This window comes from Setaria italica, chromosome IX (genome assembly GCF_000263155.2).
Source record: "Setaria italica strain Yugu1 chromosome IX, Setaria_italica_v2.0, whole genome shotgun sequence".
Taxonomy (NCBI): domain Eukaryota; kingdom Viridiplantae; phylum Streptophyta; class Magnoliopsida; order Poales; family Poaceae; genus Setaria; species Setaria italica.
In genome coordinates this window covers 47,712,499-47,731,165 of record NC_028458.1, presented here as the reverse complement: position 1 = coordinate 47,731,165, position 18,667 = coordinate 47,712,499, and the positions used below count along the sequence as shown (strand labels likewise).

General features: G+C 49.2%; 2 protein-coding genes across 2 annotated transcripts; both read left to right on the top strand.

Moving 5' to 3' along the window:
* Positions 1 to 2,086: 2,086 nt before the first annotated feature.
* LOC101753662 (ELMO domain-containing protein A) lies at positions 2,087 to 5,915 on the top strand. The gene is made up of 10 exons (XM_004984484.4): positions 2,087 to 2,316; positions 2,935 to 3,102; positions 3,227 to 3,335; positions 4,516 to 4,610; positions 4,684 to 4,752; positions 4,834 to 4,949; positions 5,038 to 5,092; positions 5,181 to 5,301; positions 5,379 to 5,521; positions 5,620 to 5,915. Exons 2-10 carry the CDS (start codon positions 2,965 to 2,967, stop codon positions 5,719 to 5,721), a joined length of 948 nt encoding a protein of 315 aa, XP_004984541.1. The 5' UTR covers positions 2,087 to 2,316; positions 2,935 to 2,964; the 3' UTR covers positions 5,722 to 5,915.
* Positions 5,916 to 9,653: 3,738 nt separating this feature from the next.
* LOC101765828 (3-oxoacyl-[acyl-carrier-protein] synthase I, chloroplastic) lies at positions 9,654 to 13,572 on the top strand. Its single transcript, XM_012842596.3, has 8 exons — positions 9,654 to 9,701; positions 11,320 to 11,667; positions 11,779 to 12,216; positions 12,312 to 12,485; positions 12,605 to 12,718; positions 12,847 to 12,948; positions 13,055 to 13,124; positions 13,227 to 13,572. The coding sequence occupies exons 1-8, from the start codon at positions 9,654 to 9,656 to the stop codon at positions 13,295 to 13,297; spliced, it is 1,365 nt and encodes a 454-aa protein (XP_012698050.2). The 3' UTR covers positions 13,298 to 13,572.
* Positions 13,573 to 18,667: the final 5,095 nt, after the last annotated feature.

Genomic DNA, 18,667 nt, shown 5'->3' with positions numbered 1-18,667 from the left:
TTGAATTAATTTTCCCATCATTCACCGAAACCGTGATGCACTCTCCTACCTTCCTTGCTACTTTCTCTGCCAAAACCTTCTTCTTCATAAGCATCTCCGGGACCCCTTGGATCCTTGTCCAGATTGGGATCTTATCCAGCTTGTATGTCTTCACGTTGGAGAAACCATCGTACTCCTCCATGACAATGGCCGCCCCACGGAAAAGCCAGGGCCTCCCCTCCATGACTCTGTTCCAATCTCCCAAGCAATGGAGTTGGGCAACGAACAGGTTCGGTTCTTTCGCTTTGAAAGTCACCTCCTTCGCCGCTCCCCACACGTTCCTCAGTGCACCAAACAAAGCCGCATGACTGAACGCCTTAGTCGTATGAACCCTAAACAGGGCCAGCCATCGGACCTCCTTGACGAGTTCTTCGAATTCCCCTGAGAAGTCCAGGTCTTCTTCCTCCTCACCCTGAAGCGTCATCCCTTCAAGGTATTTCTCCAGACTCGGCATCGCCTCATCCTCCACATCCATCCCCTTCCCCTTCTCGCTCTCGGTACTCCCCGCCATGCAGACCGCTTGCCCGGCTCTTCCAACCCCACCGAAGGGATCAGCAGCGCCGGCGAATCAATTCTGGTGGAGAAATCACGTTGATCGTAACGTGAGACAGGTTGACTCCGTCGCCGCCGCGGGAGTATCAGGAAACCCTAGTTTAGGGGAAAAAAGCTCTAGCTTGTAACTTTTTGTTGCACTTCTGCAATTAGTTTTAACCAAAAGCTACAGATTACTGTACATGTTTCAAGCAAGTGCAGAAGGTGCATACAGCAGCAGCAAACGCTTGATTCAGCTAGGGTATCATCACTGACTCCGAGTACTAGTTCGGGTCGGCAGCCTCAACGCTGGTCAAATTCATCCACGCACTACTATCTACCACGGCAACCAGCCTTCGAACCTCTCCTCCACCGGCTTCGGCCGCGTATCTCCGATGACGCCGACAGGACGCGGTTGCTCCTTCGCTGCAGCTTCAGGCAACCCGCTCTCCGGCTCCTTGCACGGGTCGTCGGCCCTCGCGATCGCGTTCTTGACGGCGCCACTCCACATCGCCGGCTTGCAAGGCGGTCGGGGGCGGAACACCACGGGGCACGCGAACGTGTCTACTATAACCAGGACGCGCACGCCGGCGCCGGCGACGCGCGGGTCGGCGCAGGCCACGGCCACGCGCGCGCAGATCTCCCTGCTGGCGGCGACCACGGCGCCGCGGTCGAACGGGTGGCCAACGAGCGGGATCACGTCTTGAGCGAGCGCCCGCTCGACGCGGTCGGGCTCGCTTAGCTTGCGGGACGGCCGCCTACGGAGGGCGATGTCCTCCGAGACCTTCTGGACGACGATCCGTGTTCCGAGTGGGCCGACGGCGGGGAAGTGCCTACGGATGACGACCCGGACGTCCGCCGTCAGCGCCGGGGGCGGCCCCGCGGCCGAGCCTACTCGGCGTCCGGCGCGGCGGGTCGAAGACGGGAAGAAAGAAATGGCGATCTGGAGGCGGCTGGCGAGGCGAACGGAGGGAACGCCGGCAACGCGCGCCGCGGCGGCCATGGATGGCGTGGTCTGGTACTCTCGTATCGCAGGTTCTTCGCTTCAGCGCTTTGGACGAGAGGTGCGCCTCGATATTTAAAGCGGTTCGTGATGCGATGCATGGCGCTCTCCTTCTCCCAGTCGGTCATCCGGTTCCGTTACGAAATCGAAGCGCACGCGCTCAGTCGGATTGAGGAACAGGAGCTCGACGAACCTCTCGCGCATGTCGGACTCGGAAATGGAGATGGGCAGAAAGTCCAGAAGAGAATGAAAGAAATTGAGAGGGGGGTTCAAAGAAAAAAATAGCTGTTGGGTTAGATGTCGGAGACCCAGCCCAACTAAGCCGGCCCGCAACGCTAGATGTCGCCCATGAACGTAAGCCCATGCGAATTCGTCTTGCCGGCCCGCAATGCTAGATGTCGCCCATGAATGTAAGCCCATGCGAATTCGTCTCGATGGCTGGCTGTAGCCTGTAGTGCCGCCAGCCGACTAGCCGAGTCAATCTACAGCTGCCTGCCTTTGCACCGAAGGTTCTTCTCCCCAGCAGCTTCCTTTCCCCTGTCCGTCTCCTCTCCTGTTTTCTTTTTTCTTTCTCCTCGCGTTTAAAGCTCCGAGGCCGAATCGCCCTCCGAACTCCAACCAAAGTCGTCTCTCCGCACGCACCGAATTTCCCCCACCGCAGGACAGCTTCTACTCCTCGTCGTGGCCCTCCTCCGCGCGGCCTTCCTTGCCGCAGTAGAGTACCTCCGGAAACGGGGACCCCGGTGAGTCTGTTCGATTCGATGTTTCTGTTCAGCTTCCTATGTTCTCCGATTTCACGCGTGGTTCCTCGGTCGAAGGTTTCGAGGTTTGCCCGGGTTCGGTAGTTCAAGCGAATCGTTAGGGTGCGAACTTAGGGGAGAAGCTTCTTTGGATTGCTGCATTCTGAAGGGGAAGTTTGGTGGCGTGTTTGGTAGGGTTCTGTTGCCCTGTGGCCTGTGGAGTCTAGTTATGCTCAAACTTAGTTTTCAGCCTTACTGTTTAGGTGTTGTGGGACTCAGAACTATATTTAGATGTTTTTAACATGATATTTTTGGGTGGCTTCAGACACGCTATTTTCACAAAAGAATTGCACACAAGGCGGCCTAGGAAATTGAAATGTTAAATGTTAAAAAACTTCAAACAATGTGATGCTTTGGTTTTTGTTACCTTGTATTCTGCCTGTAAACTGCTCTGTTGGTTATTCCTGAAATGTAACAGCCTTGTTGTTTCACAAACAATGAAGGCTTATGATTGAATGGTTGCGCTTGAATGCATCAAGTGTTTTATGCTAGAAACTGTTGCTATCGCTACACTGCATTTGATAATTGCTGATTGTGTTCTGTAATATTTTTCTGGTGCAGAATTCTAGTTTGAGCGGGTAGTACTACTTCATGTCAATAAGCAATCTGAGGAGGCGGCTCCATCATGGAGATGTCGATGGAAGGAAAAATGAGCACGTTGACATATCCAGTGCTGATGCTCTCAACGAACCTCTACTTGGCTCCAGCCATGACAACGGTGGATCAGAGGTTAGTTCTTTCTGTTTATAGTTTCGTTAAACGTTTCCCACAACTTTTCTAGTTTTCATGGATGAATGCAGAGTTCCATATTGTTGACCAATGTATGTATTGCTTTTTTTTGGGCCTGCAATAGGTTTATGATCCTAGAAGGCAGGACTTGTGGGATGATGATAGAAAGAAGGAGCAACTGCACTGGTCATTTCTTTTCTCAAATCTGATTGCACAATGGGCACAATGGTTGGGTAATGCTCTCATTTAAACCAGCATATTTATCTATTGTGTTGTTACTTATGAATTTCAGCCTTTTCAGTGTCCTGATTTGTAGAACTTATGATGGAAGTTATAGATTAGTCCTTCTGTCTTCCTTGGCCAATACCAACTCTTAGTCTTCACACTCTAGGCCAATATGCCTATGTTCATGTGTTCGCTATTTATGCATTTCTGATTCTGATTCAATCTGGTACTCTTTAGTAGTCATTGGGTTAAGTTGGATCCTAACCGGGGGTTGGGGGGGGGGGGACCTTTCTCGGCCAGGCTATGGTTGAGCTCTTAGTGAAATACGTGGGGGCGGTCTGAGCTTTTAAACTTGAGCTACTAATTCACTGGCCTATTATGTCGCACCTGCACCTCCCTGACTCCCAAAAGGATAATTTTCTTCTCGTGTGTTTGGAATCCTTTTTTGCTGGCTGTCGAAGTGTCATTGTCTGAATGGGTGTATGTTTGCTTGCTTTGTTTTGTGCTTGCAAATTTAGAACTTATCTCAGTTTGTGCTGTGGGGACGAAATAGAGGAATGATGGATGCACCTGCTTGTAGTGCTTTAGTCTCCCTCTCACTGTTTGCTATTGCCATCATTTTCAAAGTACTGCAAAACATTCTTTGTTTGCTCTATTATTGGAGAACCTACAGGCTACAGCAAAGCATTCTAACAAAGTTGAAATTGACTTTGGAGAAGAATCATTACAACAACAACAACATAGCCTTTCAGTCCCAAGCAAGTTGGGGTAGGCTAGAGTTGAAACCCAACAAGAACCACAAATCAGGGTTCAGGCACATGAATAGCTGTTTTCCAAGCACTCCTATCCTAGGCTAAATCTTTGGGTATATTCCATCCCTTCAAATCTCCTTTTATTGCCTCTTCCCATGTCAATTTTGGTCTTCCTCTGCAATAACATTACCATCCCAAGAAATACCTTTTAATAATTTTACTGTGTTACCTATTCAGAAATCATGGAAATAACATATTCATATGGATATAGCAATGTTGAGGCATATGAATTTGTGGCAATGTAGTGAGCCCATTTTTCTTGTGTTTCTAATTTATATTGTTTTACTATGTTACTACTTACTACTCTTCATGAACTAACTATAACACACTGACCCTTAATGCTTATACTGGTACCTTTTTTATGTTTTCTTTGCAGCAAATATTATTGTAGGCTCAGGATCAATTTTTGGCAGGTTATTTCCCTTCTCCTTGGATAACCAAAGTAATCCAGTATATCTTAGCCCTTTGCAGGTAAGGTCTAGAGGAAATGTATAGCATGGTGTTGCATCAATTAGTTGAGTACTTAGTGACATTTCTTTTCCAGGAAGAACGGCTGAATACTCTGAGACGCAGATTGCAAATCCCTTTTGATGGCTCCCGTATTGAACATCAAGTACGTATAGCCTATGTGGACCATTTTCCATGTTGGTATCCCCATTCAAGGGAAGTAACTGATCTGCATCACTGTTATTAGGATGCCTTGAGACAGCTGTGGCGTTTAGCCTACCCTACTCGCGAGATTCCTCCTCTGAAATCAGAATTATGGAAGGAGATGGGTTGGCAAGGCACTGATCCATCTACAGATTTCAGGTTTCCTATTAATAGTTTGATCATGTAAATACCAGAATATGGTCGATTTTGTAGTTAAAGTCATCTAATACTGACTGTGTCTATGCAGGGGTGGTGGACTCATATCATTGGAGAACCTTATCTTTTTCGCAAGGAACTACGCTGTAAAGATCATAGTCATATAAGACTTGCTGCTCTCTTTCTGATTTGCTTGAATTTCAATCATTCATTATTGCATAAATACTGGTGCAGAAATCTTTTCAAATGCTTCTGAACAAAGTGCAAGGGCAGAGATCAGATTGGGAGTACCCTTTTGCTGTTGCCGGTATCAATACTTCATTCATGCTGATCCAGATGTTGGATCTTCAGTCAAGTAATATTCCATTCACGAATCCTCTTAACACATAAATTGATTTCCATCCTGGTCTTCATGATGTCCAATTTGTGCAGCCGTTCCATCCTCGAAGTCTGGAATTCGATTCCTTGAACTGCTTGAACGGGATGAGAATGCATTTGATCACTTGTACTGTGTGGCCTTTCGGCTGCTTGATGCTCAGTGGCTTGTGAAACGTGCCTCATATATGGAATTCAATGTAAGCATTTTGCTCTGTTTCAGTGCACTGATCATTGTCTATAAATATTTTCAAGACAGGTGCATTTACTGGTTTTCTTTTGTAATACCACATACCAGGAAGTCATGAAAACTACAAGAAGTCAGTTGGAGCGCGAACTGGTTCTAGAGGACGTGCAGGCGGTGAAGGACCTGCCGTCGTACACTATGCTGGACAAATAAGTTAAAAACCAGATGTTGCATTTGGATGCCGGAGAATTGACTATTCTATATCGAGAGGCGTGTTTGAGGCCTTATCTATGCTTCCTTTGTAGTTGTAGTACATATTTGAAATTATTTCTGTTCCTTTTGGACGTGCTAGTTGGAGGAAATGAACAATCAATTTAATACATATCTGCTTTATATATTTTGAACCATGGTCCATGGAGCCTTTGCTGGTCCTCATTTATTTTACTTTAAATAAATGCTATAAACAGAGCCTTTTTGTTTTGATTTGAATGCACATATCGTTCGGTAGACAAATTCCTCTCTTTCTCTAAAGAGATCGTTGCAAACGATGAATGGAAGTTCAGCCACCGATGACGGTGGCACCACGAACAGCAGAGGAGCGTAGCCATAACACACAGGTGATAGTTACTTCAACGGACAGCAGAGGTGCATGACAATAACATAAGCAACAGCTACTTAAATCGATAAAATTCAGAGCATCGATCACAACAAGTACTAGTAGCAGAGATGCAAGATAATACGGGCAATAGCAAATTCAGAGGATCGATCACAAGTACTGGTAGCAGAAGTGCATGACACAGACAATAGCTACTTAAAACGAACAGCAGAGAAGCATAACCATACACACAGCAGTAGAATCCAAATGGTCGATGCTACTGCTAGCCAAGTGAAACTAAGATGGATAAACTTAGATAGATGGTAGGTCCTTCATGTTCGGCTTCCAGACATTGGTCCTTGTTGTTCAGCCTCTAGACTCCTGCACGTCCAATGTCTCCGTCCTCTTTGTCCTCCGCTTCTTGCATCTCCTTCCTCAAGTCATCTCTTTCACGGCGCCGATCTTTTATCCTTTGAAGGTTCCTCCTGTACCGGCCTACCACATCCCGTGTGGCATCCGTACTGAACATCATGGCAGCAGCAAGGTCCTGCAAGTAAGAACACTAGTGACCCGCTATTCATCCCAACAAATCAAAAGACCAAAGAGCACAACGTAGGTTATGCTTACATGCTCGATCGTGTTGTCAGGCATGTTATCCATCTTCACGCCAAACCGGGAGAGAAGCCTCTGTTTGATCACATGATCAACAGTGGCTTCCCGCACTGTCATTATCAGATCAGACGCTTCTTTCCCCCCATGTACCCCTTGACAACCTCTCCATAGCACTGCCTTGTCTTTACCTGAAGCTTTAGGAACATCCGTGTTCCGGCGTAGATCTCGACGGACTCTGTCTCCGCGCACTTGGAAAGCCTCTCGTACTCTGCGATGAGAGCGTCAGCATCGTGGACGCCGAGTGGAGGAGGGGGATTCTTCTTGAGCAGACCCACCGTGTCGTCAATGCACCACAGCATAATCTCATGAGCGGTTACCTGAAATCAACATGAAGAAATACAGCGAACTATATAACTAAACATTATTGTTTTAGAGAAAAGTGAACAGAATAGAGAAAACGCGACACATTGACACAGGCCCAACCAGCCCAAACAAGTGACAAATCCTCTAGGCCCAAAACCGTCGCCCAAGAGCCCCCAAATCCCCCATTTCCACTAGGCCCAAAATTAACCCACGCCTGAGCCCAAGAAAACCCCAAGTCTACCCAATTCGTCTGTAGCCCAGAACAAAAACTCATGTCTGAAGAAGAAAGAGGATTTCTCTCTCATCAGCAGCAGCCAACATAGTAGGCCGAAACAACCGAGGCCCAAAATTAACCCTCGCCTGAGGAGGAGACCAAGAAAACCCAAGAAGTCTGTCCAATTCATCTGTAGCCCAAAATGAAACCCAGATCTGAAGAAAAAGGAGAATTTTTCTCACCCCAATCAACATGATGATACTAGTAGGCCGAAATAACTGATTTCTGCAGAAAGAAAACCCTCACAGACCAAGAAAACACCAGTAACGACATCCGAAGCCCAAAAGTTTAGATCTGACCAAAAAGATTATCAATCCCGAAGCCCAAGATACGTACATGCACACTACCGCACAAGATATCTGCCCGAGGCTTGCTCTCAAAAAATAAAAATTTCTACCGAGGTTTTTTCTTTCTTTCTTCGATTTGCACGGCAGATCGGTAGCACAAAACAAACAACGAAATAAAGCACCTCAGCAATAAGGGATGGACATAGCAGGAAGCACACGTGAACCAAGAAAGAACCAAGCTCGTTGCCGGAACCGTCTACGTGCGTGCGTGCAATGGAGACAGAGGTTTACCTGCGTGTAATCCCAGTCCTCCACCCAGTTTGGCGGTCCCGAAGGCGCGGGCTTGGTGAAGTCCATCCAACCCGGAGACGAGCCACCGGCACCGGGCTTGGTGCACCACGTCTTCTTGCCGGCAGAAGCCAGCATCTTGGAGGAGGGCGCATCTCCTCCGCTCCACCTCGGGAGGCAGGTGCGAGCTCGGAGGAGGGCGCTGCCGCCGCGGCGAGCAGGCGCCGGGGTTCCGCGCGCCTAGAAGAGGATGGACTCGTAGCTCATGGTGGGCTCGGTGGTGCTTCTTCTCCGGAGTTGGGTTTGTGGAGTGCGCGCGCGGGTGTGCGTGGGTGCGTGGGTGGGTGAGAGTGGGAGGCAGAGGGAGGGGCAGCCCGGTCATGAATATAGAGCAAAGATGGCGAGCTAGGGTTTCACTGGAGAAAACTCCAAAACGGTGGGGCAGTGCATGGTAAAGCACTTCTGCTTTGCCTGCCAGGGGAGGGATAGGGAGCCATAAAACAATTATATATCGGCTACGAACTCTCGAAAATCGCCTGCTGATTTGAATCACATAGCATCGCATCATATCTTGTGTGCAGGCAGGCAAGCAAGGTGGCTCTTCGGCGAAGTCGATCGGATCGGAGGATGTGATATGAGAAAACGATGAACAATTGGACATGATGGTGTGATGCATGCGGTTCCATCGATGAGATGAGAGACCTTCTCTTCTTTATCCATGCTGCCACTGCTGGTGCTGCATGGGCTGGGTCTAGCTACCAAGCTGCGTTGCCTGCGTCTGTGCGCGCCGCTGCCAGACACACATACAAGTTACCCTTGGACTCCAAGGAAAAAAGTAGGCGGTCTGTACTCTTAAGGGGCTGTTTGGCTCCAAGGTGCTAAACACCCGTCACATCGGATGTTTGGATACTAACTAGGAGTATTAAACATAAGCTAATTACAAAACTAATCGTACAGATGGAGTCTAATTCGCGAGATGAATCTATTAAGCCTAATTAGTCCATGATTTGACAATGTGGTGCTACAGTAACCATTTGCTAATGATGGATTAATTAGCTTTAATAGATTTGTCTCGCGAATTAGACTCTATCTGTGCAATTAGTTTTATAATTAGCTCATATTTAGTCCTCATAATTAGCATCCGAACATCCGATGTGACACTGCTAAAGTTTAGCACCTTCTATCAAACACCCCCGATGTGCGGTGAATCAGTTGTGCTACTGCGTATACGGTATACTGGCCGGTTCTAATAATAATGCTCCAATCCATCCAATATTTTAGTTAATTAGCTTGCGTATACCGTATGATCGCATCTCGCTATATATATGTAGTGTCGCTGTGTGTGTGATAGCCTGACAGAGGGACCGAGCTTCCCTAGTGTGATAGCTGTGTGTTCCGAGCTAGGAGAGAGCTGAGGGCAGCAGCAGCTAGCCACTCGCCTTGCCCAATGCAAGTATGATACGGTATACGACGCAGCAGCAGCTAGCTTGCGTATACCGGCCCGGATGATCGATTGAGAACACGTAATGATACGGTATACGACGCGCCTCTGGGTGTCTAACCATGGTCCATGGAGCCTTTGCTGGTCCTCATTTATTTTACTTTAAATAAATGCTATAAACAGAGCCTTTTTGTTTTGATTTGAATGCACATATCGTTCGGTAGACAAATTCCTCTCTTTCTCTAAAGAGATCGTTGCAAACGATGAATGGAAGTTCAGCCACCGATGACGGTGGCACCACGAACAGCAGAGGAGCGTAGCCATAACACACAGGTGATAGTTACTTCAACGAACAGCAGAGGTGCATGACAATAACATAAGCAACAGCTACTTAAATCGATAAAATTCAGAGCATCGATCACAACAAGTACTAGTAGCAGAGATGCAAGATAATACGGGCAATAGCAAATTCAGAGGATCGATCACAAGTACTAGTAGCAGAAGTGCATGACACAGACAATAGCTACTTAAAACGAACAGCAGAGAAGCATAACCATACACACAGCAGTAGAATCCAAATGGTCGATGCTACTGCTAGCCAAGTGAAACTAAGATGGATAAACTTAGATAGATGGTAGGTCCTTCATGTTCGGCTTCCAGACATTGGTCCTTGTTGTTCAGCCTCTAGACTCCTGCACATCCAAGCTTCTAGTAAAATTGCACAATAATAGCAAATATGGAATGTGCATAAAAGGAACAATGGAATCTAGCTATAAAAAATGAACAGGACAAGCAAAATATAGCAGCATAACACTAACAGCATGGAGTAATCCCAGTGACAATATACTAGATGTAGGTATTTGCATGTTGGTACTATAGTTACTTTACTTAAAAATATGAACCCAAACATAACAGTTCGTCACACACAGAACAGGAAATTTCTTAAGACAGAAGCAGAATTGCTTTTTTTTAAAAAAAGATGAAAATTAACGAAATTGCAATGTTTAAAGCATGTAAAATTATAGCAATTGACAGTTACTAAATGCATAAAAAAGTACGCTTAACTTGTAAGTCTTATAAAATATTGTTAGAAAAAATAACAAAAAAAATTAAAAATTCCAGCTTACGTTGCCAAACCTACCTTGTAAAGCATATATGGTGTACCAGCTTCTATCTGTGCCTTTAAAATGTCAAACCAGAGGCGCTGTGCCGAACAACTTTCTTTGCCTTGCCCTGAAACCAGAAAGTAAGGTTACTAAAGTATGCTCCCATTTCACTATTTAATATACTATATATACAAATACAATTTTCGGCTTACTTCTCTCTCATATTTCTTGTTCAAATTCTCGAACTCATCGCCCCAGCAATCAGCCAATCCTGGAGCAAGGGATCTTTTTCTATGCTTTATGGGCTCCTCACCGACGCCTAGTCCGGGTGGGACGCGGTCAGGGCCGAAGCGGTCTCGGCGGCGAGCTCGTCGAGCTGCCCGGTGGTTACGCCCTTGTAGACCCCCGCGCAGACCTTCTGCGCGACGAGCACCGGGTCGCAGTGCCCCGCCCGCGCCGCCAACGCCGCCAAGCTCTGGATTTGAGGCGAGGGATGAGAGGCAAGCGATGGGTGAGGAAAGGGTAGGGTCCCACGCCCACGCGCGTGTCCCTCCGATTGAGGCCGGGTCAGGACGCCCACCCTACTAAACCCTATCGCAACGTCTCCCGATCCCATACGCCTCGCCGCCGCCGCCTCGCCTACGCCATCGTTCCCGGCATCGCCACCAAACCGAGACGCCGTCCGTCTCCTCAAATCCCGTGGCCGCCGCCGCATCCAACCCAACCACGCCGCCGCCGCCGTCGCCTACAACCCCACCTCGACGGTCATGCAAACCCTCCTCCTCCCCGATGCCGTCGCCGTCGCCGTCGCGGCGGCCGACGTGACCCCACGCACACAGCCTCAGCCTCGCCGCGTCTCGGTGTCTATGGCGCGCGCGCCTCGACGTGAGTCCGACCCGAAGAAGCGCGTGGTGATCACGGGGATGGGCGTAGTGTCGGTGTTCGGCAACGACGCGGGTGCGTTCTACGACCGGCTCCTCGCCGGGGAGAGCGGCGCGGGGCACATCGACCGCTTCGACCCCACCGGGTTCACCACCCGCTTCGCCGCCCAGATCCGCGGCTTCTCCTCCGAGGGCCACATCGACAGCAAGAGCGACCGCCGCCTCGACGACTGCCAGCGCTACGCCCTCGTCGCCGCCAGGAAGGCCCTCGAGTCCGCCGGGCTCGCCCTCGGCTCCAGAGCAATGGGCAAGGTGGATCACGCCGCACGCGCACGCCCCCACCCCTCGGGCACTCTTGCCATGCATGCCAGCAACCACTTCCCGATCCCATCTAGTAACTAATCATCGCAACACGACCCGCAGATTGACCTGGAACGCGCCGGCGTGGTCGTCGGCTCCGGCATCGGCGGCGTCAAGGAGTTCTCCGCCGGCGTGGAGAGCCTCGTGACCAAGGGGCCGAGCAAAATCTCCCCCTTCAGCGTCCCGCTCGCGATACCCAACATGGCGTCGGCTCTGGTCGCCATCGACGCCGGCATCGGCTTCCTGGGCCCCAACTACTCGGTCTCGACGGCCTGCGCCACGGGCAACCACTGCATCCACAGCGCCGCGGACCAGATCCGCCTGGGCCGCGCCGACGTCATGCTCGCCGGCGGCGTGGAGGCCGCCATCGCCCCGATCGCCCTCGGCGGGTTCGCGGCGCTGGGGGCGCTGTCGCGGAGGAACGCCGACCCCGCGACGGCGTCCCGGCCGTGGGACAGGGACCGCGACGGCTTCGTCATGGGCGAGGGCGCCGGAGTGCTGGTACACGCGTCGACGCTTGTGTTCTTCATCAGTTTAATCTGTGCCCTGCATTTGCTGCATGGGCAAATGCAAATTGATGAGAGAAACTTGGGTAGGTGATGGAGAGCCTCGAGCATGCCATGAGGCGTGGCGCCCCGGTCCTCGCCGAGTACCTAGGCGGCGCGGCGACCTGCGACGCGCACCATGTGACCAACCAGAGGCCAGATGGTCGTGCTGTTTCGCTGTGTATCAAGCGGAGTCTTGAAGACGCCGGCGTCTCACCGGAGGAGGTAATAACCAGAATGTTTTCGTACTTGGTGAACTTGGGCTAAATTCGATCATGATTACGTTGGCAACTCTTAATAAGCTAGATAAAAAACCAGGAGATGGATGCATGTTTGCGTTGCAGGTGAACTACATAAACGCTCATGCAACCTCTTCGCGTGCTGGGGATCTGGCAGAAGTGAAGGCTTTGAAGCAAGTCTTCAAGGACACGTCCCAGATCAAGATGAATGCAACCAAGGTGCTGGGTCTTGTACATTTTGCCAAGTCATTTCCACTGTGACAGTCTCTATACATTTCCTTTCTCTTCTGGAACTTCACTTCGGAATAGCCATGGTTCCATGCGACTTCTCTGTTCCCTCCTTGCAGTCCATGATAGGGCATTGCCTTGGCGCGGCCGGCGGTTTGGAAGCCATTGCCACCATCAAAGCCATAACCACCGGATGGGTGCATCCAACTATAAACCAATTTGTAAGCACACGATTTTCGATGTTTGTTCAAATTTGGCATGTGAATAAATGTAAAACAGATTTGTGATATATATACACACACATATCTGCTCTGCCGTCGGCTGCAGAATCCTGACCCGGCAGTGGATCAATTTGACACGGTGCGTGATGTGAAACAGTGGCACGAAGTAAACGTCGGTGAGTGACAATGCATACAATTTAAAATCTCTGCAGTAGTGATGGCTGATGAGTTCCCTACCTCTCAGCATACTCGTTTGGTTGGCCCTTTCCCAAATGCAGGTATCTCCAATTCGTTTGGATTTGGTGGGCACAATTCGGTGGTAGCATTCGCACCGCCGTTCAAGCTCTGACCATGGTGCTGTACGTCACACATCTCTGTTGGAAAACTACATGTCTCAGGCAGAAGTGAGAATGCCTCCCTTGATGTTTTCTTGCAAGTTGCAGGTGAAAGGCACTGATACGGGCAATGCATACATAGATGCTCTGTTCTGAGATGCATAATGTAAAACAAGAAGATGAAGTAGCATTTTTTTGAAACGTAGCATGACGTAACATTTAGACCATGGAGTCAAATTCTCCCAAACATCTACTGTAAGATAGATGCTGTATTCCACTGAAATGAAAGCATGCTTCCTGCAATGCTGAAAGCCTGAATGCATTCTATCCTCGGCTTTACTTCTTACTAAATTGCCCACGTTTTGTGTCTCAAAATGATGGTCATTTTCCACTCGCGCCGTGGTTTAGGAGTCCAGTACTCCAGTATGTCTTCAGATTTCTGATCGATCATGCTTCCGGCCATCTTCACAAACATAACATTCTTTGGTCCGTCATAGTTGAGGATATCAGAATTATAAGGATCCAAAGTTTAGGCGAAAAATTTTAAGGATCAAGCTAAAAAAATGGCTGGACTGAAAATTTATATGTTTTTAACTAAAATTAGCTAGGGGATGAGTCGGATTGTGAAAGGGCATTATATTAAAACGGCGGCGGCGAGATGGGGTTGTAGGCGACGGCGTGGTTGGGTTGGATGCGGCAGCGGCCACGGGATTCGAGGAGACGGACGGCGTCTCGGTTTGGAGGCGATGCGATGGTGTAGGCGAGGAGGCGGCGACGGCGGCGAGGCGTATGGGATCGGGAGACGTTGCGATAGGGTTTAGGGTGGGCGTCCTGACCCGGCCTCAATCGGAGGGACACGCATGTGGGCGTGGGAGCGGAGGGACGGCTAGGGTTGATCCCGATGATCAACGACAGAACGTGAAGCGCGGGGTGGGGTGAGGCAGACCGATCGAGCGGAAGGATCCCCGACGTACGACGTTTCGTCGCCTCTTTGCGTTTTTAGGAGTAGAGATGGAAAGCATATATCTCCATGACTATATGTCTATTACAAATATTTTATAAGATGAAAATTAATACACATAGAGAGGGAATTTATTTCACCCATAGCAACGCATAGGCACGATCCTAGTGAAAAAAAAAGAAGACGAGAAGCTTCCCAGTCTCAGTCGCTTCGGCTCCGCTAACGGGTTAAAGGGTTCTGAGTGCGCGTGCGGGTGTGAGATGTGGGCCCGAATAGGAGAAAATACTACACATATGAATCCAACCATCTATTGAAGAGCCAATGGCTTACAGAAAAGTGATTGAGACAAACTCAAAAATCAAGCATTTGAGCTCTAGCAAATCTCTTTTTTATTTTAACCCTTTCTTAAATTTTGAAAATAGCCTAGGTCAAACTAAAATTCCAAGAAGTAGCGCTCCAAGAAGTAGTTCTTTTGGTCGTGCCATGACGCTTGGCGCGACTAATAACTGAGTCGCGCCAAAGCATGTGGCGCTACCGGCCCTCCATGCTGGCGCGGCGCACGCTAGGGTGGTCGAGCTGGCCGCTGAGCTGGTCATCAGGTAGCGTGGCGCGACTCAGCCCATTATACAGCGGGCCTACCGACCCCTCCTTTCTTTCTCCTCACTTCCTCCCTTCTCCCCTCCTAGCCCTAACCCGAGCTCTCTCCCTCCCATGACGCCACCCCCACTCCTCTCCCTCTAGATCCACTCCATCACTTACCCAATTCGAAGGGGAAACGAAGGAATTTGCTCCGTGAAGATAACTCCTCCATTCTAAACAATTAGTTTTTCTCGATTTCGTTGTTTTAGTTGGATTTGAGGTGGTTAGGTTATGTGTATGATTTGAGTTGCATAGGTGAATTGAGTAGAATCGGCTATGATAGGTGTGTTGTATCGTGCAAGTGGTCGATGGTAACCCCTTCCTGTCATGTAGTTTCTCTTGCATGGTAGGTGTTGGGGAATCAGGTCAGGATCGCGTCTCTAAAGGACTATCTACTCAGGAGGGTTCCTGGTGATCCGGTCGAAAGCCCCCGGATCTCGGGTCGCTGATTAGGGAAATAGCCCCGGATCGCGGGCCCAAGGGGATGGACAGGTACATAAGTCCTCCGTTTGATCGGGGGTCCCCCGATCATAAGGGCCCTAGGAAGGTATGGAGAATAACAACCGAAGAAGACAACCATCAAGCACAAGAAGGTGCTTTCAGCGGGGAAGAACGAAGGTTCCTCGAACGGAAGGATGGCAGGCCAAGGGTTTCAGGACCCGGAGACTCCCAGGTCGGGAGACCTCCGAGCCTTCTGCGCGGAAGGGAGTACCAAAAGAGGGAGGCCGGGAACCAGGGTGAGGGCCCAGCCGCTCCATGTCCTAAGGCATACGTCAGCCCTAGGACGGGACGAGGTGCACCCGCCGCCCAGTATGGAGTTTTCTCATACCGACCCACTAGATGTGCCCTAGGTACGGAGGGCTCCCGTACCAACCCGCCAGGTGTGCCCTAGGTATGGAGGGCCCCCGTATGATGAAAGGGAAGGGAAAGGACCAAGGAGCCCTCCAAAGGGACGCCTCCAGCCCGAGAGGCCATACCGAGGGCATGAAGGTCTTTAGCAGAAAAAGTTATAGCCCCTCAGGCCTATATAAGGATGAGCCCTAGGAGCATTCAAGAGATAACATTCTAGCCACTCAGTCCCCTAGAAGCTCTTTGGACAGGAGCCTTGTCCTAGAGCCACCCTCTACTGTTTGGGCTTTTTTAACCACCAACAGTAGGATTTTAAAGTGTTAATTGTGGGAAATTGTTTTTTAAAAATTCTTCAATAATGCTTTCAAGATATAGTTTTTGTATATATTTGATAATGTAGAAGTCATAAGGAAATAGGTGAAGATCCACGCATTTAATTTAAATTGGTGGTTGTGTGTAGATGGATCGTGTCGGTGTGGAATCTGGCCGACTAATAAGTATTGTAGTTTTACCATACGTTAGATCGGGTATGGCCTAGAACACAATGACACAGGATGTATACTGGTTTGGGCAACGGGCCCTACGTCCAGTCGGGGTCGGTCGGTCGACTATATTCCAGAGACCAGGTGCTCAAAGTTTGCAGTAGGGGTACAAGCGAGAGGGATGAGAGGGGGTGTCCGAGACATGGTCGTGCTCTAGTCCGAGTAGAAGAGAGTGACCAGGGGCTCAGACGTGTGCTATGTGTTCGAGAGTGCGCGCGCGTATGGAATGAGTAGAAGTGCCTGCCTGTAGAACCTGTGTTCAGACGGGGAGGGCATGTTCCCTTTTATAGTACAACGGGATGGCCTTACAAGTCAGAGAGAGAGAGAGAGTGGGCGTTGCCTAGTCTTGTCGAGGCCCACATCATCGGGTACGGTATGGCCGCCGTCCTCGGTCCCTGTTCATCTCGTCAGGCCACTCTGTTGTAGCGGGTAGGTTGCGGCAGCACTGTGCGGCGCGTGCGCAGGGCGTGGTGTGGTACGGTTCCTCGTACGATAGTTGATCTGAGTGCTTCCGTTCCACCTGCTCCCTAGGCCCACACCGAGCGGGCATCCCTGGTCGATTGTCCCAGTCTGCCCCGGTCATGCCGGTTGGGGGGAGTGGTGTGGTCGGTGCGATGCATCCCCAGTTAGGGGAACTCAGTCGGGGTTGGATTGTGGTCCCACCCCCATTTGGACGCTTTTGGTCGGGGTGCCGACCAGGCCTCCTGGTCGGAGGAGCCGGTCGGTGGTCGAATCTTGGTCTCGACCTGCGTTGCGTTGCTAGGCCGACCCAGGTACGCGTCGTCGTTGCACCTCTTTTGGGCTAAGTGCTGCGGGAAGGAGGTCCTATTGGGGACCCTGAGTCTATGGACCCGTCAGATCGTTTAATTTATTTTTTCTCGGGTGGCACGGTTGATTATAATAGAGAGTTTGCAAGAATGAGGCAACAAGCAGCAAGATTTGATAGTCCTCCAACATTTGATGATATAATAGGCCGAGTTAATTCTTTGTTCAAAGTTGGAAATGAGGAAGAGGATTTAAGGATTCGAGGAAGGTTTGATGCCGGTGATAAAAGATCTCACTATGTGTTGATGCCTCTTGCATGTGATGATGATTGATTATTTTACAAGGAGTTGGTGAAATATTCTCAAGTTGCTTGTGCCGAGTTAGTTGTTGATGTTTGTCCTTGGTATATGCCTCCACATAGCGATAAGCCTATCGAACACTTAACTCAGGAAGATGTCTTACCGGCCAATGAGGTTAATGAGGAAGAGGATGATGAAGGTGGTGATGATGATTGTTCTCATGGTTCAGATGTTAGTGGTGATGACGGTGACTTTGATACATGTAGAGTAAACAATGATTTTGATGTTGCCGACTTGGAGGATGATGAGGATGATATATCCGTGGGCTCTAAAGAAAAACAAAGTTGTGGTGAAGATGATATTTGAAATGGTGGTGGTGGTGAAGATGATATTGAAAATGGTGGTGAAGAACAAGTCTCATTTGTTGATGAAGCAAAACCATCAGTCAATGAAAGGGTGACAGAACCAACTCCCGTGGTGCAATCAAATTCAACTCCAATGACGCAACCAACACCTGTGGTGCAATCCATTCCAACTCCAATGACCCAACCAACACTTGTGGTGCGAAGTAGTCCTATACTTGAACCAAGTCCAGTGGGCCAAGCAACTCCATTATTTAATGAGAGGGTGGATGAGGCATTAAGAGGATCGGTACATACTCTTTATGGAATTTAGTTGCCGCAATTCACTCCGACTGAGCTAAGGCAGTTGGAAGTTGTACATGTACATGTCCCTAAAGTTTTCATATTCCATTCGGTTCCAAGGAAGGTTTATTGTTATTTAGGGTTATGCCTTACTGAAATTGAACCTAACAGTGGTGAGCTGTTTATAGAGAAGGAAAATGAGATTCGATAGCCTGGAGTAGTTGAAGTTTTTCTTAAGGGATTACTCGGTGCGGCACCATAGGCCATATGATGTGGTTCATTCATCGGCCAAAATGAAATACACGGTTCGTTGCCAACATAGTTGTGACTGGAAGGTGTGGGCGCATCCACTACCTAATGATAGACAAATGGAGGATCACTAGAGTTATTCAACCTCATACATGTGAGACGTTCGAGGTCGCACAAGAGCATTCTCAGTGCACGGCTTGTTACATTGCAAGATGGATCGCTGCACTTGTCCATGGTGATCTGGATGTTTCTATAGCTGTGGTCATTGAAACCATCAAAGGATTCACAAATTATGTGGTAAAGTATGGAAAAGCCTGAAGGGCTAAGCAACATGCAATAGCCATGTTGTGGGGTGATTGAAAGGACGCTTATGGTAGGGTGCCAAGAATCTTATAAGCGATAGCACACTACAACCCAGGTACAAAGTGGTGCACTC

What these genes read in the sequence shown, in the direction of transcription:
- LOC101753662 (XM_004984484.4), top strand. Translation starts at nt 2,965, where the DNA reads ATGTCAATAAGCAATCTGAGGAGGCGGCTCCATCATGGAGATGTCGAT. An exon ending in GCTCCCGTATTGAACATCAA is followed by an intron (nt 4,753 to 4,833) that starts GTACGTATAGCC and finishes CACTGTTATTAG; the next exon opens with GATGCCTTGAGACAGCTGTG. An exon ending in TTTTCGCAAGGAACTACGCT is followed by an intron (nt 5,093 to 5,180) that starts GTAAAGATCATA and finishes ATACTGGTGCAG; the next exon opens with AAATCTTTTCAAATGCTTCT.
- LOC101765828 (XM_012842596.3), top strand. Translation starts at nt 9,654, where the DNA reads ATGACGGTGGCACCACGAACAGCAGAGGAGCGTAGCCATAACACACAG. An exon ending in GCTCCAGAGCAATGGGCAAG is followed by an intron (nt 11,668 to 11,778) that starts GTGGATCACGCC and finishes CACGACCCGCAG; the next exon opens with ATTGACCTGGAACGCGCCGG. An exon ending in GTGGCACGAAGTAAACGTCG is followed by an intron (nt 13,125 to 13,226) that starts GTGAGTGACAAT and finishes TCCCAAATGCAG; the next exon opens with GTATCTCCAATTCGTTTGGA.